The sequence below is a fragment of the Pinus tabuliformis genome, chromosome 3_2 (assembly GCF_031772625.1).
Source record: "Pinus tabuliformis cultivar Carrire ecotype Pingquan chromosome 3_2, CPIR1, whole genome shotgun sequence".
NCBI classification, from domain to species: Eukaryota; Viridiplantae; Streptophyta; class Pinopsida; order Pinales; family Pinaceae; genus Pinus; species Pinus tabuliformis.
In genome coordinates this window covers 1,275,893,060-1,275,920,213 of record NC_142302.1, presented here as the reverse complement: position 1 = coordinate 1,275,920,213, position 27,154 = coordinate 1,275,893,060, and the positions used below count along the sequence as shown (strand labels likewise).

Genomic DNA, 27,154 nt, shown 5'->3' with positions numbered 1-27,154 from the left:
ACCATATATACTACTTATGCTTTTAAAGAGGTTACCAAGAGCTACTTCATTTCTATGATGATTGCTTCATCCATGTAGATTTCTACTTTAACTATCCTTTCAAGCTTCTATAATGATGTTACGAGCTCTTGCTTCAATTGTATGCTTCTAATATGATACACAAACAATGATTCCTATCACGATATCTATCTTTTACAAAAATGAAAAGAACTAAGTGAACGAGATTATCTCAGTCGTAGTAGAGATCTTTCACTTTCTCCTTTGATTACTTCTTCTCAAGGTCTTCCACTTCTTCGGCGACATGGGCTTCATTCCTTTCTTTCCCTTTCTTGTTGTCCTTCTTGAGTTTTGGACAATCTCTCTTGAAATGCCCATATTCCTGATAACGGTACAGCCATAGCATTAAATCTTTGACATATCGGTATTTTTCTTTTTCTGAGGACCAAACTTCCCAAACTTTCCTTTTCTCCTAGCCATGGTAGCAAATGCTTGAACTTGTTCGCTTGGTCCTACATCGATTTCTGCCTTCAACCTGGTTTCTTCAATCTTACACAATGACCAGAGTTCGTTGAATGGGGTGTCATACTTCTTTCCATACATGCTCGATACAAAGTTGCCCCATTCATAAGGTAGTGCATTGAGCACCACAGTCGTCATTTCTTTGTCAGACATTATTTCCCCCAACTCTTGCAGTTGGACACATATTTGTGACACCCTCATAAGTTATGAGGTTATCCCTTCTTCCTTTGATACCTTCATCTTATATACCTCGGTTCTCAAAGATATCACTTCTCCTGCAGTGCTTACAGAGAACAATTCTACCAATTTGTCATAGATGTCTTTTGACTTCTCCAATTTTGCCACATAAGGGATGAAGGAATCCTTGATTAATCCTATAAGGATTTTGTGAGCCCTCATCTCCCTCTTCATATACTTTGTTGGAGCTTGAGCTTCTTCCTTTGAAAGTTCGACAATTAAACCCTTAACATGTCCAATGAATTCATTTTCTATGAGGATCAAATTTGTCCTCTTCTTCCATGCAAGGAAATTTGATGACCCAACCAATTTATTGCTCTCCTTGCAAAATGAAGTCATTTTGATAGTAGATTCAGTCATAGATATAAGGATACTTACTTGTCAAGTGAAGATGCTCCTTTGATGGTGATATCTTCAACTTGACACCTTCTTGATTTTGATGTTGATGAGTGCTTCCTTGAAGATGGCAATGCTTCTTCTAGAGATATCCTTCTTCAAATATGCTTGTGATGAGATTCTTGATTCAAAATGTGTAGTCCTTTGAGTGGAGGTAGGGTCCTTGAGGTCCTTCTTTTCCTTGTGATAATGATGTATGATCCTTCCAAGAACATTTTGAGTGTAGAACCCTTCTTGAATGAACTAGAACATTTTGAGTGTAGAACCCTTCTTGAATGAACTAGTGTATTGAGGCCTTCTTAGTTCCTTCCATCAAGATGATGAGTGAGTTAGTCCTTCTTGATGATTTCCTTGTACTCGGCCCCTGTGTATCCCTTCTTGATGGTATGTTGTCCTCTTTGATGTCTAGACCTTTCTTGATACTACTTTGATGGTCCTTGTTCAAGTTATCTTTCCTTGTCTTGTCCCCTTAGCTCTAATACCATGTTGAGAAATCTAGAGGCAACATATTAGATGATTTCTCTTACTTTGATAACTGCTTGTCATGTATTTTTACTTTAACTTGATTAGCTTCTTCTTCAACTTGATTATTATTGTGTTCTTATCATCAAACAGCTACCAAATCAATAAAGAACAATGCGATAAGAGGACACAAGATATAGGCAATCAAACAGGGCCAAAACCTCTTCACCTGAGAGGAAAACCCGCAAGAACTCTTCTCTTCTTATAGAACTTCAATTGACGAATTCCAAGACCTATGACCTTTGACCAAGACCCCTCCAAGACCAAGTCAAACTTTCTTCTTAATGAACTTTCTTCCAGCTACTTTGATTTAGCAACTTCAGCAAACTCCAGCTACTTCGACCCAATAGCTTCCAACAACTTCGACCCCCAGTGACTTTCCAACAACTTTAGAAACCCTAATCACAAGAAGGAGAGAGGCCCAAAAACTTCGATCTTGCTTTTCTTCTCCTTATCCTTGATTTTCATCCTTTCCGGTGTCTTTCATAAGGAAATCGAACTTGCTTCTTGTGTGCCCAAATGAGGTCGAGTTCCTTCTTATATATAGGCTTTTTTGGGGTACAAATTGCCTCCATGAGGCCGACTTGATCTTCGATGTAGGCCGACTTGTTGCTTTCCCATTGACAAGGTCTTGGAGGGTCTTTGACTCTATTTTTGACTCAAATAAATTTACTTTACAATATGTAACACGCCCAAAAGGGTCTTCCATACATGACAATGACTCAATTGACTTGTAGACTAGATAATAAGCCCTAGAAGCAGTCAATGGGTGCTTGACCTAAAAATAAATTTCCCTTGAACATGAAACCCATGCCTTAAGAATGACAATAATAAATTTATTTTTATCTCCACAACAAATACATAAAATCATGACTACATATGTCATTATGAAGACCGAACCTAGTTATATATTTCAACACATTCAACATCGCATCCTTCCAAACATGTTGGCTAGTTGCTTCTTCAAAGGTGGAAGGTTCAGAATAAATAAGATTAGTCATTAATGTCACTTATCCAGAATACTTATTTGGCCCCTTGATTTCGTGAAGGTGCCACGTGGTGCTACATGTCCTTCTGCTTCTTGCAAAGTGCATCTAAGCCAAGTTGCCCTCTTCCTGATTTCAGGAACAACTAGATCCACTAGACCGCAAGGCCCTTCTAGCCCTTCTTGATGATCAACAGGATTTTTTGAAGGATTCGATCGACCAAAACCTTCTTCCTTAGGAGCTTCATGTTCTTCATCCTCATTAGAGTACAATACATGGGAACTTCTTTGGATTTCCAATAGGCCACGTTCTCATCCAAGGTCACATCCCTGATAACTTCAAATTGTTTTTGTCCTTGAACATATATTGTATAGGCATTTGATGACTCGTTATATCCAACAAATATTCCTTTCTTTCCTAAACTATCTAACTTCCTTATCTTTATGTGCATGAATATAAACAAGACAACCAAATATTCTCAAATGACCAACATATGGGTTCTATCCAGTGAACACTTCTTCAGGAGTCTTGGCTTCCAAAATTCGATGAGGATATTTTGGATGTAGACAATTGTCATAGATGCCTCACGATATAGAGACATAGGTAAGTCTTGATCGTGCGTCATTGCCTTAACTTATTCTTCGATGGTTTTGTTCTTTCTTTCAGCAACTCCATTTTGTTGTGGATTATAAGGGACTATCAACTCCCTCTAAATCCTCGCTTTTTCACAAAAGGTAATGAGTTCCTTCGAGGTATATTCTCCTCCATTATCAGATTTCAGGATTTTGATCTTTTTTCCCTTCAAATTTTCTACTTCAGCATTAAATTCCTGAAACTTGTCAAAGACTTCATCCTTCATCTTCATTAAGTAAATCCACGTCTTGCGACAGAAATCATCAATAAAGGTTACATCAGAATGGGCTAGAATTTCCTTGGATCTACTTTCGCTACTTGGAAAAGGATGCTTGACATTCTTTCCAAGCGCACATCCTTTATGTTGGAAAAAGCAACTAGGTTCAGTCTTCATAATTATCATTGTGCTTATATCATTGTATTTTCCATGTAAAAGCAAAAGAAGAAAAAGAATTTATTATTATTTCATTAGTCTAGCATGTTCTTCTGACTTCATGCTTCTAGGGTTTACAGAGTCAAAAGAATATTCGTCATGAGTCAAGTCCTATTTGGACTTTTGAAAGGAAGTGGAAAAATAATTTTATTTGAGTCAAAATAATCAATTTTGTCTCCACAAGGCCAAGTTGGCCATGGAAAGGACCTATTCAACCTCCTCGATGTGTATATATAGAGAGCAATTTGACCTCATTTGGTCATCACTTTGCAACTTCAATTTATGTGCAAGAAAGAGCAAGAATACAAGCGAAAGCCTAAAGAGAAAGACTTAAAATTTAAAGGAGAGAGTGAAGGTCTAGAAGGAAGAAAAATCGAGCTTTTGTTTATCTTTGTTCACACATGCAAAGTGTTGCGGCAACTCTACAAGCTACAAGGCCGAAATTATGTTTCTGCAAAGGTGTTGGGGCAACTCTGCGAAGGTGTTGGGGTAACTCTGCGAAGTTGCAAGGCCAAAATTTTGATTGGAAGAGGTTGTGACCTTCGTTGACTTGATTGGACTTGACTTGGTTGAGGAAGGCTTGAAGGGGGGCCAACTTGGGTCTTGTGGAAGGTCTTGGTCTTGGTTTTTGGTCCTTGATTTCTCCCTTTAATCTAATTCTATAAGAAGAGAAGAGTTGTTTGGGTTTTTCCCCTTGTGGGGTTTTGCCATAGCTTGGAGCCTATACCTTGTGTTCATTGTCTTTTGTAATCTTCATTGTTTATGTTTCGATGATTGTTTGATGAAGAAGAACATGACATAATAATAAGAAGCCAACACATATTCACAAGCAATTATCAAAGGTAGAGAAATCAACCCTAACTTGTTGCCCTAATGATTTCTCAAGACTTTACATACTTCTTCATGTTCTACCTACAAATTTGAAAAACCTGAAACCATTTGTTTTAAAACAAGCAAAGCTCTATACTGAACATGTACATATCTTCTATGCCAAAACTCACATGGATTAATGTCATTATGTACTAATGCTTGAGCAAGTTGTTTCAAGAATCTATACAACCTTCCCTCACAAACTCCAATTATTCTAGCGGAATCTATACTTGAGCCCTTGGGCCATACAAGAACTTTGCCATCAACAAATGCTACTCTATCTCCCTTGTCTTCCAAGCATTAAATGGAAGCCAAATTCTTTTTCAAACCTAGTACATAGAGTATGTAGCTAAGATAAACAGTTTCACATGATTCCAGCTTAATCAAAGTTTTCCCAATACCTTTTACTACATAATTGTTGTTGTCTCCAAGTTCTAGCTTTTGAGATAATCTTCTTTCTATTAAGTTTGTGAGATTCTCACGATCTCCCGTCGTGTGCCTTAGGCACCACTATCTACTAGCCACAAATCATCGTTATCTGCAACAGAACCAGTGAGAGCATAAAAGTAAAAGAAATATTTGGTACTTGATTCTTCAATTTTAGGTTTCTTTGCAAGTTCATCCATGTCTATCGTGGTAGCATGTTGCTTTCCCTTTCTTTTTCTATCATTTGATCTTTCAGGACAATTGCTTCTATAATGACCAAATCTATAACAATTATAGCATTGAATTTTTGACATATCCCTCTTTCCTTAAAGAGCGGATCTTCTTAATTAATAAATTTAATTAACGAATTAAAATAATTAAAATTAAATAATCAATTAAAATAAATATGATTAAAATAATCATAAGATTAATCAAAATAAATATTTTTAAAGATTAATACAAATTCAATTGATATAACCATGATTACAATGAAACATAAAAATTTACTCTAATTAACACTAACAGAATTAAAATTAAAGAATTTACTTTAACACATAATGAGAATAAATAAGTAATTAATACATTAAAACAAATAAAAAAATAATGAGAATTAATAAGTTAAATAATAATAATAATTAATTAATTAATGAAATAAATAAAAAATAATAATAATAATAATAATAACAAACAAATAAATAAATAAATAATAATAATAATAATAAGAAATAAATAAAATAAAATCAAAAATTAATAAAAGCAAAATAATTATTTAAATAAGACAACCAAAATAAATAGTTAAATATCAATACTAATTCAACCATAATCATATAAATATATATAAATAAATAAATTATTCTAATTATTAAAATTTAAAAAATAAAAAAAATAAAAAAAAGAGAGAAAAGAGGATTATTTATAATAAATAATTAGAATAAATATAATTAAAAAAAAACTAAGACAAATAAGATGAGAATAATTAAATTCAAGAATTCATTAAAAGAAAAGAAAGAAAAAAAATAAATAAATAAATAAAAATAAAAAATAAAATAAAATAAAAATATTAATAATTAATTAAAATAATTAAAACTAAATAACTAATTTAGATAATCACGAAATTAATCAAAATAATATAGCCATAACCCTAAAAAATATATATATATATATATAGATAATAATAATAAATTAATTAATTAATTAATAAAACCCTATTTTTCACAAATACAATCAAAATTTGGGCCTGGAGTATGCCCTAAAACTGCTTCTGCTTGGCTAAGAGCTCGTCTTCCTCGGACGTAAGGAAACAGGTTAACGGCCCAAGACCCAGAGGCATCTGGCAGGAGTGAAAGCCTGCTCCCTTACGGACCACCAACGGGTTATTTCAGGTGGCGTGGTTTTCCTTGATAACAGTGATGTGTCAACTGACATTCGCGGATAGCAGCCAGAGATGGCTGTCCTCACTGTTGGTTTGACAAACTGAGTTTGATAGGTTTTTCCACCTTTTGAAAAAAAAAAAAAAAAAATACAATCAAAATTAACTAAATATAATAAAACAAGTAAAACTGTCGGCTAACATCTCACACATCTCTATTTATTAAAAAATGAGATTAGTCTTTCAACAATTTTTCAAATCCTGATGATGAACCATCGTTGCTGGTTTGAAACGTCGACTATAAACAAACTGAATGCGATGTATCCGGAAGCTACACTACACAATCCAAACTTCTTTCTTCCACCAACCTTCTTAAAGATGCATATGCTTGAGAGTCACCTTTTCTGGATCTTTCCTATTGACATTAGCCTTGATTCTTCTTGAGTACAAGTAATCCATAGTTCATCAATCTTTGAAGCTTCCTTTCTAGCACATAAGCCTGATGCAAATGAGTCTCAAGAATCTGGTAGTCCGTTGAGTGTTGTAATCATTAGTTCTCTTTAAGAAAAGACTTCATCAATTGCTTGAAGTTTATCTCTCAATTGAGAAATCCTCATGAAGTATGAGATTATAGTATTGTTTCTCGTCATTCTAACATCACGAAGTTCATTCTTCAAACTCATTGCTTGACCAATGTTGTTGATAGTGTAGGGCATCATACATCCTCTTTGAAGAATCAAGATTTGTGACATAAGGAATCAAGTGATCTCTAACAGAGTCTACAATTATGCTTCTAGTTGTAAGGTCATCCTTCTCATACTTTAGTTTTCTTTCACTATTTGACGATTCAATAACCTTACCTTTCACAATACCCAATAGTTCATTCTTTGCAAGGAGGAGATCAATTGTTGTTTTCCAAGCCCTAAAGTTTCTTGCTCCTTCCAATTTTTTTTGTGTTCATATGGGAACCCATAGTCATTTATAAGCAAGATTAGGTCCTCTTTAATGCTCTTCCCTTTACCAAGAGTTCTTCAAGAGTGATATCAATGCTGATACCATATTGATTTTTCGAGTGCAATAGATACAAGCACAAAATTTATAAAATACAGATAATTCCCTCTAATGATATAGATCTTTTAACAATTCCAATTTATCATTAAGCAATTACACTTCAAGAATACAACCATAAAACCATAATGACAGTAGAGATCACAATGCACAAAGAGAACACAAGATTCACCCTGGGAAAACCCACTTGGGGGAAAAACCTGGCAACCTTTTCCTTAGAGAAATTTTTCAGTTCAACATGACACATCTAATGTTGCTAGTCAACTATAAGATCAAACTAATCAACAAGCTATGGTCAAAGTTAATCAAGCAGCCTGCTAGTAAAGTCAAGTCAAACTTTTGCCCTTAAAACTTCGGCCCACTTTGATCTACCCTGGCCGAATTTCGACCTCTAGAAGATGGCCAAAAAACTCAGCCTGCACAGAATTTCAGCCTACCCAGAATTTTGACATACTTTGAAACTACCCAAAATTCACACGTGCGAGTTCAACAGAGAGAGAGATAGATGCTAGAGATGAATTCGTCCTTCTTGTCCTTTTTTGTCCTTCTTCTCCTTTGCTTGGATGCCCAGAAACTATCTTGATTTTGTGTGATCGAATGGTGCCTTTGTGGAGGAGGTCGATGTTAGTTTTTGGATGGGGTTTTTGGTAGCATCAAACAGATGTTCTAGTCGCTAATGATGTTAAGAGGCTAAGGAACACAAGATCTCCAATACCCAGAAAAGGATTCGCAAGATAAGCTTGTGAAACACCTTAATTAAATTAATTAATCGGATAATTAAAATGTCCTATCTTAGGAAAATTGGTTAATTAAAGGGTATTAATTGAGGAAATCGACTTTTGCTCTAGAGACTTCTTGAAAGTGATTTGATGAAGTCTAATATGATCTGAGCCATCAATCACAATCAGATCTTGGTCGTTGGTCCTCCAGCGAGAGAATTATAAGAGCAAGTCAATGGGGCTTAGAGAAGATACATCAAGTGAGAGCGAACATCAAGGGATGAAGGCAATGTGAATTCTCACTGCTCAGTATTCAACGAGGGATGAGTTCAAGCCAACAAAGCATCAGTGAAAGGATTTCAACAAAAATTAGAGAGAGATTTCCAAGGGAGATTTCCACGAATTTCCAAAGACAAAGGGAAGGCCAATTTCTTTTGTTGAAAGGTTGTACCAATGAGTGTGAGTTTTCCAGTGCACAGATCTGGGTAGCAGATCCTTTTTCCAGTTGTCGAGAATCTATTCCGGAAGGCAAAGCAAGTTGTCTAGTGCAAGTGCAAGATCAGCGTAATCTCAAATTCAGCTAGTGCGTATTTCCCGAAATGGCATTTTTTGTGTGCATTTACAGGAAGAAGCCGAGTTAGATTTTGTTAGGGAAATAAAGGGTTTCTGGGTCGATCTGCTTGTTGGAGTGGTGGAGAAAAGTTTGCAGACCTTTGTCAATGCTTGGAAAGCAGTTCATTGTACTCTCTAATTTGATAAAGATAATAAAATATAAACCCTCATTTGCTGCACCGATTTTCCCTGAGTGGTTTCCCCGGGTACTTTTTAGTCCAAAACAATGGTATCATTTTATGTCTGTGCATCTACTTTACAGTGCCTAATTTATTTCTACAACATTTATTTAATTGTGAAGATTGCAGTAGTGAGCTATTCATTATTTGTTGTTAATTAAATAACAGAAGACAAATAAATTGTATTAGTTAGAAGAATAATTTCCAATTTATTCTTTTCACATGGTGTTAGAGCGAGTTGATCACATATGAGGCTCAGAGGTGAAAGGAAGTTGATCGTGCAGTCTTAGAGGGAGATCTGAAGCACCAACTTCTATATTTGCGCAGGCTAGCCTAGGGTGAGAATAGAAGAGGAGAAACTCGATTTCCAAATCTGGGAGAAGGAAAAGTTTTCATATCTTGTTACAACAGGCAATGGTAATCGGCAAGTAATTCCAGTGAGCAGATCAATTAGTCCACATAGTAGATCAGGGCACAGAGATTTACAACAAGGGTTTACAATTGCAGATCTGCGCAAGGAAGGAAGAAGAAAGCACGCTGAGGGATATTCCAGTAAATTCTCAGAGGGTTTCCAGTTGCAAGAAAGGAGGTCGTGATTTCTAGCAGCAAAACGCCATAGCAGACTTGTCAGTCCAGTCAGTATGAGTTTCAGGGTTAGCAATTTGTGTGCCAAATTCCGAAGAAGGACTTTCGAAAGGTGGAGTGAGTTACCTAATATAAGCAGCAAGTAGTGCAAGTTCCGAGAAGGACACCTAAGCCAAGTGTAGGAGCAGATCAGTGCATTTCCAACAAGGTGTGTGAGTGCAGCAGGAAGGCCAAGGTAGGCTATCAGAAGGAGAAGGAGATTTCCAGCATATAATTCTCCAGTTTTATTTGAGGATCACAGATTTTTGCAAATTTCAGGAGATAGTCGTGCAAGATTTCGAGAAGAGGTCTTGGAGTTAGCGAGAGTGCAGATTTGGGCAATAGATCAACTTCTAGTTGCAAGAGACAAGTGTAGGAGGAAGTGTGAGTTGTCTAGTGCGAGTTGCAAAGCGAAGAAGGGTCCCAACCAAGGACATGAGTCAAAAGGAGATATAGCAGCACTAGATCCAAGAGGAGTATGAGACTCCAATGTGCCAGGACGAGCACGATCCGTGGGAAGAGCAGCAAAGGTTTAGATCTAGCCAAGGAGGCTTGATCAATTAGATCAAATCCAATTACAGTGTATTCTTCACATGGATCAATACTTATGCTACAGGAACCCATAGTAGTAAAGTTACAAGAGGAACAGTCGTGGTACAACGGGTACACAAGTTCAGTGTTGGCAAGTCGCAGTCAGATCTTGAGGGATAGTGCAGAGCTAGTTGCAATCAAATATTTGAGAGGTAGTCACAGAGCCAGTTGGGCGCATTTAGGTGCTTAGTCAACGGTGCAGAGCTAGTTGCAGTCAAAGACTCAAGGGACAGTTGCAGAGTCAGTGGCAATGACACAGAAGATCAAAGAATGTTTGAAACTAAGAGGGAGTCTAACTTCAGAGGGAGTAGCCCTATGGAAGCTTGAACTTCAGGATCTGAGGAGAAATTGAGTTTCAAGTTGCAGTTGCAGGAAATGTGTGCAATTGGTGGTAGTGTGAATTGGCCAGTTGTTGGTAGCAAGGACAGCTCCAGCTAGAGGTGGCAGTGCAAATTAGCCAGTTGCAGAGTCCAATTGTAGTTCCAGCGCAAGAGAGAACTCCATAAGAGGGTTCCAGCCCACAAGAGATTTCTGAATTGTTATTCAAAGGGAAATCGTGGTCACTACACATAGTAGCAATGCAAAGGCAGCAACACAAAGGCATCAGCAGTGTGAGATCAAAGTTGTGCAATGATAGCACATGCTAATTCAGCTACAGGGATAACAGATGAATCAGAGTATGTGCAGTAGCATGGTTGACAGTGCTTGCCAGAGTGCCTTCTTTACAACGACTTTCAATGACAGGGAGTCAGACCAATTGAGATGTGAAGAAAGGAGGTGAAACGGATGTGAGACACCAACAACGTGATCAATCCAGCCACAAGATGTAGAGGAGTATGATGGAGAGAACACCTTCCTCGCTAAGAGGGACTATTAGTTTTTGGATGGAATTATGGGTAGCATCGGGCAAGAGTTCTAGTATCTAATGATGCTAAAAGGATGAGGAACACAAGATCTCCAATACCCAAAAAATGATTCACAAGATAAGCTTGCGGAACACCTTAATTAAATTAATTAATTATATAATTAAAAATTCCTAAGTCTAACTTAAGAAAACTGGTTAATTAAAGGGTATTAATTGAGAAAATCAACTTTTGCTCTAGAGACTTCTCGAAATTGATTTGATGGAGTCTAATATGATCTAAGCAATCAATCACAATTAGATCTTGATCTTTGTGCTCCAGCGACAAAATTATAAGAGCAAGTTGATGGTGCTTAGAGAAGATACATCAAATGAGAGTGAGCATCAAGGGATCAAGGGCATGTGAATTTCCCAGTGCACAGTATTCAGCGAGGGAAGAATTCGAGCCAACACAGCATCAGTGAAAGGGTTTCAACAAAAATTGGAGAGAGATTTCCAAGAGAGATTCCCACAGATTTCTGAAGATAGAGGGAAGGCCTATTTCTTCTGCAGGAAGGTTGTACCAACGGGTGTGATTTCTCCAGTGCGGAGTTCTAGGCAGCGTATCGTCTTTCCAATTGTCGAGAATCAATTCTAGAGGACAAAGTGAATTGTCTAGTGCAAGTGCAGGATCACCGAAAAGGAGTAAAAGATCAGCAGAATCTAAATTTCCAGCTACTACGTATCTCCCATAGCATTGGTTTTTGTGCGCATTTACTCGAGGAGGTCGAGTTTGATTTTGCTAGGGTCACTAAGGGTTTCCAAGTCAATCTGCCAGTTGGAGTGGTGGAGAAAAATTTTAGGAGCTTTGGCAATGTTTGGCAAGTAGTTCATTGTACTCTCTAATTTGTTGAAGATAATAAAATACAAACCCTCATTTGTTGCATCCGTTTTCCCTTCAGGGTTTTTCCGGAAACTTTTTTGTCCAAAACATTGGTATCATTTTATGTGTGTGCATCTACTTCTTAGTTCCTGATTTATTTCAACATTGTTTATTTATTTGTGAAGATTGCAGTAGTGAGCTATTCGTTATTTGTCGTTAATTAAATAACAGAAGACAACGAACTGTATCAATTAGAAGAAGAGTTTCCAGTTTATTGCAATCATGGATTTTTCACAGTCAAATGTCTTTATATAGTGTTTTGACTTCGCGAAGGGGTGTGTCTCTTCACTAGAGTTGACTTGACTAGTTTGGAGCCAAAAATTCAAAATTCAAATTTCGAAATTTTCTCTTTTAAATCCAACATGAAGAACATGTCTTATAATAATTCTTTCAAGGGCTAATCAATGAAAATGACATGAAGAACATGTCTTACATTTACATTATATATTACAAGGGCTAAAATATAAATTATGAAGACCGACCATAGCTACAAAATTCAATAGTCTGCTCCACCCACTTGGGCCTCCTAACTGATGTCGAATGAGTTGAGTGTTCCTCCTGCACTGAAGGCTAGATATCTCTAGTACTAGAAGTATTTGTTCTTGACTCTTGCATTGGTTCCTCCTCTTGAGGCCCCCTCTGCAACTGTTGGTAGGTCTTGAAATTTCCCAGATGCCAAGTTCTCCTCGAAATTGACATCTCGGTTCAACATTATCTTCCGCTAATTTGTCGGGAAGACTCTATAAGCCTTCAAATCCTTGTTGTATCCCACCAAGATGCCCCTCTCACATGAGGGTCGCAACTTTGTCCTCTTTTCCATAGGTTATGTGGATGTAGGCTAGGCAACGACATATCTTGAGATGTCCTACCTCAGGATTCTTACATGTGAATGCCTCCTATAGTGTTTTATACTTTAGGAATTCAATGTGACTCCCATTATGCCAATACAACAGTTATGTTGCATGCCTTGGCCCATAGAAACATCAGCGAACTCTAATCATGGATCACGGTCTTCATCGCATTGATGATAGAATGGTTCTTTCTCTCTACAATTCCACTTTGTTGCAGAATGTAGGCCACTGCCTTCTCCCTCTTGATCCTTGCCTCCATACAAAAATCAATGAACTCATTAGAGGTGTATCCACCCTCCTTATCTGTCCTCAGCACCTTGATCTTCTTTCCTGTCACATTCTCCACCTGAGCTTTGAAAGCTCTAAAATGACTGAATACCTCACCCTTGGTCTTCACGAAGTAGATCCAGGTCTTCTTGAAGAAGTCATCAATGAAGGTCACATAGGAAGATGCGCCCTTTACCAAAGATACTAACATAGGCCCTACTAAATCATAATGGATCATATCCAAAATGCCTTTGGATCGAGTCTTGTTGCTAGGGAATGATACCTTGACATTCTTGCCAAGAGCAGACCCTTTGCACACCCCCTAATGGTCCAAACCAAAATCTAGAAGCCCAGTGTCCATCTGCCTTAGTAATGGTAGAGTTGTTGGAAAATCGATAGGACAGTAGTTTAATTTAGATTTTCCTCTCATACTAATTGCTTGTGAAATTTGTTTGCTTCTTTAATTAATATTTATCTTGATTCTTTCACGAAACAATTACCATAACATGAACATGAAGATCACAGAAACAAAAGAACACAAGATATAGGCTCCAAGCCAAGGAAAAACCTCCAAGGGGAAAACCCAAAAAATTCTCTTCTTATAGAATCAAATCAAATGAGATATCGAAGAACCATGACCACAAAAAATTTCCACCTCTAGATGCTAAGTCAAACCTCCCTTCTTTTCAACAGATCCATAAACAAGAGACCAACAACAAGAGATATATCAAGATAGACCTTCCACAAACTCTAGTTCAAGAAGATATCCTCTCTTTCAAACTCCAGCCCTCCACTTCTCCTATGCCTTCTCTGTGATATTTCATACCACAATCCATCAAGTGTGTGTGTCCAAATGAGCTCCATCTTCCCTCTATTTATATAGGTCAGAGGGGGTGAGATTAGACATGACCATTGGGGCAGGGCCGACTTGACAATGAGGCTGACTTAGCACCTAGAGGGGTTTCTGACCCAAAATTACATATTTTAAAAAATCTTTTGTTTTTATTTTACAATAGGTCCAAATAAGACTTTGACTCAAAAGCCTAGAAGCATGAAGAACATGCTTGTCTAGAAAAAAATTATTTTTTCTTTTTCCTTTTCTTTTGCTTTTACATAAAATACAAAATAGTATAAATTATGAAGACCGAAACTAGTTATATTCTCCAACACTCCCACTTAACTAGGGAGGTATTCATAATTGTACACCCGGTACAAGGATACTCTCAATCTGAAATATTCTCATAAGAAGAGTCGGAATGATAAGTCATCTTTAAGCATCAACATCATAACTAGCATTGCCAACATAGTAAGGCCTTTAACTGACAAGCTCTATTTATATCAGAGCATAATGCTAGGAGGCTTTATGTGAGACACCACGCTACCGCTTAAGGCACATACCCCATCTGAATGTTCACTAGGTATGTCCTTTTAGGACTATTCTTATTTTGGATTACCCATCCTCAAAGAATTCCAGTCCTCTTCGACCACTCTTATCTTAGATAATTATCCAATCCTAAAAGAGTGTCGGTCCACTTCTTATCTTGGATTCTTTATCCTCAAGGAGTATCAATCTCAGATGCTTATCCAATCCTCCAAACCTCATTCTCCCTCCATGGCCTTCACTAGACGTATGATTGTTAGTCCTAACCTAGTGCATGACACATGAAGAAGAGATTAGAACGTCCATCTCCCTCTCAATCAAAAAGGAGATCCTCATTCCCTCTTGATCAGGGAATAGATCCTTGCTCATTTTCAAACATTTAAGGAGACTTATTACTCCCTCTTAAGCATAGAGGAGATTTCTTACTTCCTTTTAATTGGGAAGTCATAACCACAAGTTCTTTTAGTGTGTCTTCATCAATATATCAGCTACTAGTTCTTCATGGAGATCTTCAAGTAGTTGCATGGTTCCTCCTTTTCTTCGCTTCTCATCAAATTGAGATTTCATTTTTCTAGAACCAAACTGCGATAGGACTCGAGCTATCAACCTTACATATCACTTTCCTTTATTAACAAAGGCATTATATTGAGCCAATTAAACTAGAGCTAGACATAGCTTCTTCTAATCATTTAAGTGATCTTCATTGTCATATGAACATTAGCTTATCTTTTTGTATTGCTACCTTTCCATCCCAAGATGATATAGACATCTTGACCACATAATCTTCCAAGGATTACCAAAGCCATCAACTCAATCAATGTATTCACTGAATTGGGTTCAAAACAAATACTTGCAGATACTTGCCTCAACTGACATTATGCTGCATGCAATTTTGCAACATCTTCCAGGTAGCAAAACCATATACCAACAAGATAACCAATACCAAAACATCAATGTCATAATTACCTCAAAGGCTCAATACAATGACCTCTTGAAGAAATATCAGAGTTTTCTTACTATCTTTCCTTGAGATCAACATTCTTCTGCAGGGTCTATTTCCATGCATTCACTTTAAATCAAAGCGGCCATGCAACGAACTAATCAACGAGTTACAATATCTTATTTCTTGTAGTTGTCATTGTCAACTCACTCTCTTTCTTCAAGATACCATATATGATGTTGATCAATATCATCAAACGAACTCTCCTTCTAGCCTCTTCACATGCTTTTGCAATATGTCCTATTAGGGAGCCAAGTCATGTCCCAAGCAGTTCATCAATGCCAAAGTTGTTAAGTTATAATGACCTCTTAGACATGATGTCAAATTATGCTATTTTCTCCCTCTGAAATCAACATTTCTTTGCATGCTTTATCTTCATATTACAAAAAGATTTGGCTTCATCTTTCAATCATCAATGTGTTCCTGTAAAGAACTTGTCAGCTGGAAGTTTCAACATCATGTCCATCAAGGTCCTTACAGTTCCTTCTTTTCATCAAGCTCGTTATTTTCAAGGAGTCATAAGCAAGCACGAGTGTTGCTTTACTTTTCCATCCTTCTCATCTTGCTTCCTTTATTATGTACTTGCAATTTTCACCGACAAGTACAACCAAACAAAATATACAAAGACAAGAGCATGATGTCAATTCTGTCAATCTAGGGTTTCCATGGATTCTCAGAGGGTGAGCTTCTAGGGTTATTGTTACAAACCCCATATTTCTTTATCTAACCCTTATTAGGGTTTTGGCGAAAACATCAACCCTAGGGTTTTGACTTTCAAGCCCTAAGGTTTATTCAATTCAACCCTTGCTAGGGTTTTACAACATACCCTAGATTATCCTTTCAAAATTAGATTTGCAAACCCTATATGTCAAGAGCCAAGGTCTCCTTAGAGGGAACAGCCAATTAGGGTTATGGTTTTTACTCCTAGGTTAAGTACCAAGAGTCTTCAAGACTTCATAATGTACAAGACTCATAAACCCTAGAAACTTTTCAGACCCTTTCTAACAACTATTATCATAATCTTATAATATGGAATGCGCATACATGCCTCTTACCATGCCTCCTCCTTTACAAGGATACAGTCCTTCTTCAATTATTAAGGGACGATCATTCTTCAACAAAGGTGCTCCATATTTTTGTCCTTCAAGCTAAAAAGTCCTTGTTTTCTTCATGTTGTTCACAAGATCATAGTTCAAGTCCCTTCCTTATGTCACAAAAAGGTGACTAAAACTTCTTCTATCAATGGGTAGGTCCTTCCATGTTCCTTAGTTTTTTTAGTTGATCACAAATGATCCACATACTTTCCACTGAGTATTGTGTCACTGTCGTACCTTACTAAACATTGTCAAGCATTACTTTGACTATCACATAAAGACCACCGCCACATCCTTTTACTGTCATATATAGATTATTGTCTTATGAAGGCCATATGTTTACATCATTATCAAGGTCATTGTAGATTGTTCTTCTACATTTAGTGAAGTTAACAATAGTATGTTATCACTCAAAAAAAGTGAGCGATGCCACATAACTATACTTCAGACCATAGGATGAGACTATATAGCGATGCCTCATAGCTAATTCGATATAACTGTATCATAGTAACATTCAATGTTGCCACTACCCAATACAATCCCACAAAGACATAGCGAAAATTGGAACCTTGAGCCTTACAAATCAAAGCCTCTCACAGATAGGTTGGCTCAGTTACTATATATGTCGATTATAAACATTACTGCCAAGACATCACTTGTCAAGGTCTTCACGGTTAATGTCCATACATCAAGACAACATGATCACTGTCAAGTTTGCAAATTTGCAAAGGAGAGCCACCGTAGAACACGAGCCCACAGAATGTGATTTTCTGTATGCGAGATCCACAAAAATGTGAATTACAAAATGAGCCATTATAGAAAATATGATCCACTAATGCGATGGCCTTGATGAGACGATGTCCCATAGAATTTTTAATAAGAGGCATCTTATCTGAGCCATTGTAGAATAACCGAGCCATTACGTACCATAGTCACATCAATTATTTTCATAAATCAAAGGTGATCCATTATTTACGTGTTATGCAAGCCTATAAGACTGTATGTGAGCAAAGCAAAATATACAAAATTCTAATGCGAGTTCCAAAGATAAAAGCCATATGCAAATCTAGTCGCAATTTTGATTCTAGTCTCTCAGTATTATCATTTTGAACCATAGGTTATAGATACGATTTGTTCTATGCTAGATAATATACCAGGATCTTTGTTACAATTTTCATTCGGTCATTTTAGGGTTGCTCAAAATGTGATCCTTAATTTTGTCAACACATGTCATAAGAAATGTGACTCTCTGAGTGTGGTATCAAGAGAATGTAACATATGAAATTGAGCGATTGATTAGAGTAACTTAACAACAAATATCAAACTTCACATTATTGTTGAGATGAGGTCACAGAAGTTAAGTTTTTTTTCCCAAAACATTACCAATCAGTAGAGACGAGAGCTTCTAAAGTCATTGAGAGAGATCTGATCCAAATGTTGATAGGGATGTGATCTTCTAGCCTCATACTTCAATCCTTAGCTCTGATTCCATGTTGGAAAATCGGGAGGCATGTAGTTTAATTTAGAGTCCTTTCATAGTAATTGCTTGTGAAATCTGTCAGCTTCTTTAATTAATCTTTATCTTGATTCTTTCATCAAACAATTACCATAACATGGACATGAAGATCACAAAAACAAAAGAACACAAGATATAGGCTCCAAGCCATCGAAAAACCCTCAAAAGGGAAAACCCAGAAAAGTCTTTGCATATAGAATCAAATCAGCTAAGATAATCCAAGACCCATGACCACAGAAAATTTAAACCTCTCGATGTCAAGTCAAACCTTCCTTCTTTCCAGTAGATCCATCAGCTAGAGACCAACAACAAGAGCTATATCAAGATAGATCTTCCACATTATCTAGCTCAAGAAGATATCCTCTCTTTTGGACTTTGGCCCTCCACTTCTTCTCTGCCCTCTCTGTGATATTTCAAACCACAATCCATCAAGTGTGTGTGTCCAAATGAGCTCCATCTTCCCTCTATTTATATAGTTCAGAGGGGGTGCGAATAGATATGTCCATTGGGGCAGGGTCGACTTGACATGTAGGCCGACTTGTCACCTAGAAGGGTTTCTGACCCAAAATTACATATTTTAAAAATTCATTTTCTTTTTCTTTTACAATAGGTCCAAATAGGACTTTGACTCGAAAACCTAGAAGCGTGAAGAACATGCTTGTCTATAAAAATAATATTTTTTTTCTTTTTTGTTTTCTTTTGCTTTTACATGAAATACAAAATAGTACAAATTATGAAGACCAAAACTAGTTATATTCTCCAACAGAACTTTATGATGGAGATATCATGTCCTCCTCTGCTAGAGCTCGCACATGCTCTCACTAGTGTGTAATAGTGCAAGAACAAGCTAACGCTAAAGTCTATATAGGTTCTACTCCTTGACTCTAATCCTCAATGCACTCTTTGGACTAGATAAACACTCGGCCCCTCCAGAATTCTCCAACAGAACTTTATGATGGAGATGCCCTGTCCTCTTATGCTAGAGCTCGCACATGCTCTCACTAGTGTGCAATAGTGCAAGAACAAGCTAACCCTGAAGTCTATATAGGTTCCACTCCTTGACTCCAATCCTCAATGCACTCTTTGGACTAGATAAACACTCAGCCCCTCCAAAAGTTAGCCTCATAACCTTTGTCTTCCATGACTGAGATGGACAAAAGGTTCTTTAGGCCATGTACATAGAGATCCTCATGTGCATCAAAGGACCCTCCTGACTCAAGCTGAAACTAAATTGTACATTGTCCCTTCACTGCATACTTGGCATCATTGCCAAGCTCAATATGGATCCTTGAGTCGTCCTCTACAAAACTATTAAATAGCTCCCTAGCCTCAATCATGTGGCGGGAGGTGCCATTGTCCATATACTAGGTGCTTCTAGCAATAGTGTTGGTAAAAAGGCAAGACACGAGTGAAAAACCACTCTCGAACTTGGAAGCAAGCTCACTCAATTGTGCCTTTGTTGTCACTACCATTGTCTGCAACCTCCCCTTGCCCTTCTTCCTTTGTGGATGATGAGAAGCAAAGTGGCCATTCTTATGACGAATATAGCATTTGATCTTTGCCCATATCTCTCTTTTGCCCATACTGTTGTCCCTTTCCCTAATTGTCACCCTTCTTGAGGGAAACTTTCCCTTTAGTCTTCTTCGTCTTGCTAACTAGTGCTAAGTTTTCATCCCTGTTTGATGGACCTGGACTCTTTACGAGTCTCCTCTTGGATGCAATCATCCCAACGTCTCTCCTTGTTGGGAAGATGCTCCCGGGCACAAAGGCCCATGATGAATTGTTCCCAAGCCTCGGTGAACCCATTCATAGCAACATTCACAAGCTCTGTATCCAATAAAGCTTCTCCAATAAAAGCAAGTTGGTCATGGATCTATTTGACCCTCATAATGTAGTTAGTCACATTGTCAAAGCGGTTCATTCTGCACTCTCTAAGCTTAGTTTTGAGAATCATTTTCTTACTCATGTTATCGCTTTCAAAAAGTGAAACTAGGGCATCAAACATCTCCTTAGATGTAGTCTTCTATGCAACATGCATAATCAAATGATCCTTAATAACTTCAAGGATCACCCTTTGTGCTTTTATGTCCTTCTTATCCCATTGCTAATGTCTGGGAGCTCCCTGAGGTCTGCAATGGGGTTGGAGGAGCGTTGTACACGACTTCCCACAAGTCTTGCTCCTTCAAGATCATTGAGATTCTTTACTTCCTTGCGAGAAATTTGAAACCCCATCAAGTCGATCCTCAACTTTCACACTAGTTACCAACGTGGCTGTCCTAAGATATGTCTCTCAAGCTTGCTGAAGTAACTTGGAAAACAATAAATCTACTTTTCTCTTAGAGCAAGCGCTCTAATACCATGTCAAAATTATCATAAAACCAGCTATCTAAACAAATAGATCAGATTTAGTTACTTGCTGGAATCATTAAGTAACACATTTTAGTCACTTTATTAATTAAAAGTCACTTTAAAAAAAAAAAAAAAAAAAAACATTCACTTTATTAATTAATAAAGTGAGCTTCTAGAAAAAACATAGGATACATTAAAGATAATTTCCACAAGTAGACAACCTCATGGAAATTACCTTTCTGAGATACCAACACTAACATGATGGAACGAATTGTCATGGGAAGGATAGTTTTGCATGGAGAGACAATCTTTGGATTGATGAAGTAGCCCTCAGAAACAAAGTCTTGACTTGGAAGTTGAGGCAGAAAATGGAAAGCAGAAGAAAGAGTATCCCATTTGTTTGTCTGTATCATACGTCCTCTCTAAGCAACTGTGGAAAGATACAGTTCAATTAACTGGGGTTCAAGATCCTTGGAGTGGGGTTACAGTGGCACAATGCTTAAGGAAACAGTTCATGTAAAAGCAAGACTATTTGCGCATTTCCATGTCTCACTTTATGGGGTATCTGACTGTTGAAGAAAGTGTAACTAGGTTCGGTCTTCATAATGACACATTCCAATGTAAATGATGTAAATTGTATCTAGCAAAATATTTTGTAAATTTGAGTCATGGGTTTCATGCTCAAAATTTGTTTGTAGTAGCTCCCATTGAAGAGCTCTAGGCTAGGTGATAGGTTTGTGTCATTGATGTAAACAATTACACTTGTAAACTATATAGTTTGTGTCTCCAAGATCAAGGGCAGAACCATGTGGAATATCTCCTCCAAGTTCAAGTACAAATGGCTAGTAAAAGTCTCCTCCAAGCGAAGATAAAAAGGCATTGTAATTTCGGCAAAAATATATTATATTCATGTCGGCTAAATCAATTATGTAAGTCGGCCTAAAGACAAGTCATGTCGGCCTAATGAGCAGCCTTGAGAGGACTATAAATAAGGGCCTCTCCTCCCTCATTCGAACACACTCTCATCACATCAATTCGATCTTTCTCCTATGCGAAGAAGTTTGTCTAAGGGTGCGAAGAAAGGGTCAATTCAAGGAGCCGCAGGTCAACAAGAAGGAAGTCTGTTCTGCCATCTATAACTGCAGGAAATCTGTCCACACATGCGAGGCTAGGGCATCATCTTATATGCTCTCATTAGCAAGGAAAGAGTTCGATCTTGGGTCTATTTGAAGGGCAGATTTATTTGAAGAGCAGAGACAAGTAGAGCGAAGGTTTAGGAGGGCTAGAAGAGCCCTAAACCTCTCACACGTGCGAAGAAACAGGTCACAATTAGGGCTGCATTACAGTCCTAGGTCATCTTCATGAAAATGGTTGATTTGAGGCCTAAAGAGTTCGGTTGTTGGCCTAGAACTAGAAGGAAGCTCCAAGCATAGTGAGGCAAGGAGGAGGCTACAAGATCAAGTAGCTCACTCACACGTGCGAAGACAGTGACATCTTCAGGTCTGCTGCTAGTGTTGCTAAACAGTTCACATCAAGGAAGCAGATCATCTTGTCTAGAGGCAAGCATTGAGGACAACAAGCTTGACAAGTGAACTATTTTGAACAAGTGAAGCTTGGAGGAAGAAGGAAGGGAGAAGGAAGCTAATCCTTCCATCTATAGTTGCATATCTGATCTATGGTACAGCATGTCAGAGGACAGCAGTAGCAGAAGGTTCTAGCCTTGATCTTGGAGACACTTTGGTCAAAGGGTCTTTGTATGGGTCTTGGAAATTTTGTCAAGTGAAGATTCTATAAAAAGAACTACCGTGGGCTTTCCTCTCAGGTTTGAGAGGTTTTTCCCTGGCTGCTGCCTATATCTTGTGTTATTGTTCTCATAATTATTATACATGATAGCTGGTTGTTGAAGATAGTAAACATACAGATATGAAAAGATCTTGTTTGAATAAGTAAAGGGATAAAAATACTTCACAAGCAGTTATCTAAGATACAGAAATCATCAACATATCAAGCCCTTGGATTTCTCAACACTGACTGGCCCAGAATGCCCTGTTTGACAATGGACAATGACCTTCCTTCCAAGTGTATTGACAGGTGTGTGTTTCCTTCAGGTTTGAAAGTAAGGTCAAAATAAAAGCCCAGGAGACATATTGGAGTTAACGATTGCAAAACAAGGACCGGCAGATTTCAGCAGTGCTGGGGACATAACCTCTCCAAAAAACATTTCATTGAGTTCAAGGCTGGTACAGGGCCTGGGTTAAAACTTAAAACAACGTGGCTAAATTGATGGAGCACAGACTTTTGATTAGATTGGCACTGGATAAAGGTGTCAGGAGATTACAAGTATTTAGGAACTCTGCTGATTAAATGGATGTCTAGACTCCAGAAATCTTCTGATTCAAAATGTATCATTAACTCCTCTAGCAGAGCAACTAAAAGAAGCAGCCTGCCTTTGTGAATAGATTTCTTTCCTTCATGTATAGAGACTCAATACTGTAGCAGATGGACTCTCCAAGTAGGGTCAACAGGTTGAGTCAGAAAAAGTAAAACTGGAGGAAACAGATGAAGATGTTCTGCTTGAAACTAGTCTATTTCTTTAGTCCCAGTGTCAAAAATTCTTTTCTGGCTTTGAGATTTTGTTTTAAGTTCAATTTTGTATTTTGACCAGGGTAGGAACAATGTAGGCAAGATGCTAGTTTGTCCTTTTGGAGTTCTCTTTTTGGTCATGTGTATAAGGTAGACTGACGCCTTCTGGCCAGACATTTCTGGAAGTTTTATGGCAAAGAATAGAAAAGGCATCTTTTAAGTTTTAGAAGCATTATTCTATTCCCTGTTTCCATATGTGCGAGATGACACCTGAAGAATGTATCTCGCACCTGAAGAATGTATCTTTACTTCTCATATGAATGAAAATTTATGATTATTTTCCAAGGAAAAAGGTTTACTGGCCTAGATGTCTTATTTCAATGATAAGACATATAATAATTTAAAATAACCATCCCCACACCAAATGAATGCATAAAATAAGACTTACATGTGTTGGTGAAGGAAATAGCGCACATAATCAGAGACCACCTGCGAATCTGCAGCCTGTCACAAGAAGAGTCATGAAGCATACAAAGAAATCATCAGATGGCTACTAAAAGAATTCCAAAAAGTAATTAATATATAAGCAAATAGGCCCTTTCATTCAACCCTCAAAGCATCTTAGGGTTAACAAGTATCGACATAACAAACTCTCGGATGTTGCTTCTCAAATTCTGTATTTGTCAATCTAACAAAATTCACAAGGATGAACATCCAGGTAATTTCATTTTCATTTTCACGCACACTATGGACTGGAGAACTTCTATATATCCATTTTTGTTTCAAACTAATATGCAGTTTTAAAATTGAAAAAGTAAGCTAAAATAGAAAAAAATAAAATTCAATAGACATTGTACCAAAGAAGTTTTGAAGACATACATGGGAATTTATAATCCATGTCAAAAGGTAGAACATGACAGTTCTGTTGGAAATAATACTGAGAGGGGGGGGTGAATCAGTATTATCTGATCAATAATTTAATTTTCAAAAACAGATTTGTATACGCTACTTCAGCTTAGTGAACTAGCATGTATACGCAACTGTACTTAATGCAACCAGCGTATATGCAGAGATCTTTTGATTTACCCAAATTATCATGCATTGAACTTTAACGAGTATATCAGGAATTCATTAGACAGTGCAGTAAAAACAGAGTAAAGCATCACATATAAGCAACACACATGAACACCAAGATATAAGGTGGAAACCCAATGTGGGTGAAAACCACCTACTGCAATCGTCTTTGTCTTCTTTTAATAAGAAAGTTTTGTTTACAATTTTTGTACCGGTGCAATCTTATACCAGTACGCAGGTTTCTACCTGCAGAAGGCTACAATCCTCTCTCGTTCTCCAACTTCTATTGGAAGGGAGCCACAACCCCCTAGCTCTTGTACTAGCTGATATTTTTGCTAGTACATACGTGCCAGCCTACAAAAGGAAACAACCTTCTCTTTTCTTCCAGGGACCACGTTTCATAAATTTTCAAACTGGATCCATTAACAACATCATTCAATCATCAAATATATCTGCATCAACCAATCTCCTTTTAAACCAACCACAACCGAATCAATCAATCACTTTGACAACCCATCAATCTCATCATTCAAAATGCTGTCACCAGAATACAGTAACCAAAACCCAAAACACTGCAACAACAAACAAAAGAAACTAAAACATATTTTATAAGGTATACGCTGCTTCCAAGTGTCGAACCTGCGTGCATACGTGCTTTCCTCAAAGCGAACCAGCGTACAAATCTGCAAATCAAATTTATGATGTATACGCTGCTTTGATATGCAGAACCAGCGTGTATACGCTCCTTTTCTAAAGTGTACCTGCGTACAGATTTGTAAATGATGATTTAAGCATTACGAGTATTCCAGACTTCAGTCATACCCAGATCATCATATTTACAGACTACAACATGCGCCAGGTATTCAGATACATGGTCAAACTACATAAAGATAATTCACTTCAAGCCTTAAGATCCTAATACATCATTAGATCTTATCCTTCATCAAACGCTAAGGTTCATCCTTGGTCCAGAACAAGCACAGCACCATAAGCCAATAACCTGCATACTAGATCTCACACTTCATCAGATATTCGATACTTGCACACCTTGGCCTAATGATCTTCTCCTCTTTTTATAGTCTTAGGCCTTTCTCAATACCATGAACCAAAACCACTTAGGACCAAATACCTAGGGTCAATACCTTGGACCAATACCATGGACCAAATACTTCGGACCAAAAATTTAGTTTTCCTAGGCATACACGCTTTTCCTTCTATGAAAGTGCATGTGTACGTAAACGCGGCTTGTATACAGTGAACATGCGTGTATACGCAGCTTGGTCAATGGTGACCCTGCGTATACCTTTCTTTCTTCATTCTGTGAAGACTGATCTGTAATTCTTTGGTGTTTACCTATTATACTTTCATCTGAGTGAGTTGCCTTCTGCTCTGATTCCTTGAAGCTGCCCTGCATTTCATCACATCTGTAAACACTACTGTCATGCATTCTGTCACATCTGATATCTCTTCTGTAGATTCATCTAGTTACCATATACAAGTGAGTTGTTCTGCTACAAGTGGGTTGCCATCAAGTACAACACATACATCATAATGCCAACAAGTTCAAGATGATTGCTTTGATCGTCAACTGAAGTAACAAATACGGTATAGGTTGCTTATAGTGGCCAACTTTCCTAGATCAATTAACATACTAATTGGGCTTGGATCAGCCATAGGAGATGTAGTTACTATGGATGTGAGGCATGCCAACCACAATTACTAACCATCTTAATGCACCAAAATCTAGCATTGACAGCTTTTACTATTGTCTACGGCTCTTGTATTGGTCACAATACGTCAATTGGGTTATACAAATGGTATAAAAAAATTCTATGGATCAAGTCACTCAATTGTGTTGTCCAATTTGGCTCACATTCCTTGACCCAGCTTTGCAATCCTAGGCTATGGCACACGATTTAGGTTCGAAATTGAGTTCGGCAACGATTAATTTCAATTCAAATTTGAATTTTCCGATGACGTTAATATGAGGTTAGGCTTTAAGTTCGACTATACATATTTCTCAATATATATATATAACATAAAATAATCAAAAATCAAAATTAATCAATAAACATATATGAGTAAGAATTCTGATTAGTAAACATACATGAATAACTTAATCATAATAACATCTAATTATCAATGACATTAGTTAAATGTAAACATACACCATAGTAGTTTGCAAATGCAAAAAGAAATGACATAATTTTCAATCTTCAAAATTTAAAAGAATGTCTATAATGTCAAATACTTGTAATCTCTGAAAAAATCACAAAATTTAAACATAATCAGAATTTAAACATACAAATTACAATACAACTATATTGCAAAATCATGGAGAACATCTTCAAATTTCAAAATTTTAAAAAGGAAGTCAATAATGTCAAGTAATTATAATCCATAAGCGTGAACCTCAATTTTATTTTATCAAATTCAACTTTAGGTTTGAATTTGATCAAGTTCGACCTTTAGGTTCGAATTTCAGGTTCGGCGAACCTAAACGAATCTGAAAGTTTTGGGGGGTTTGCCAAATTTCAAACCTCGAGGTTCAAATTCGGCGAACCTTGTCACATTGATCCTAGGAAATCCTATAGATCAAATTTTTGCTCTTACATTTGTCATGAGCCACAACAGGTTTGTCTCCAAGTCGATATTTGAAAGGACCTTAAAAAATGTATCTATATCTATGTCACACTAATGTTGTAAGACACTCTATCAGGTTTATGGACTTACCTAATACATCTTTTAGGTGCCAAGTCTAGACAATAGGATTAGGGATTGTCCCTTGATGGCTAACATTGATTCCCCTAGCACCTCTCCAACTACTACTCCCAAAAATCAAGCTCAAAAGGTATGGACCTCTATTAACAGCAACGACAAAATTCAAATCATCAAAAGTAGCAACAAGGCTCCCACAACACCCAAAGGCTTCTCTATTTAAAACCACAACAATTATGGGGCAGCTACATATAAACCTATGGTCATAGTCATGTGAAGAAACTCATTGGCTCCTCTCATGTCACCTCTTCCCATGGGGGGCAATTGAAGGACCCGACCTCGACCATCGATGT

General features: G+C 37.3%; 1 protein-coding gene across 1 annotated transcript in view; it reads right to left on the bottom strand.

Moving 5' to 3' along the window:
- Positions 1–27,154, bottom strand: part of LOC149185396 (proteasome subunit beta type-6-like) — a 161,002-nt gene that overhangs the window by 100,407 nt on the left and 33,441 nt on the right. The window contains exon 4 of the mRNA XM_089417919.1: positions 23,458–23,513. Within this exon, the coding sequence (XP_089274045.1) occupies positions 23,458–23,513 (56 nt within the window). The remainder of the gene's footprint in view (positions 1–23,457; positions 23,514–27,154) is intronic.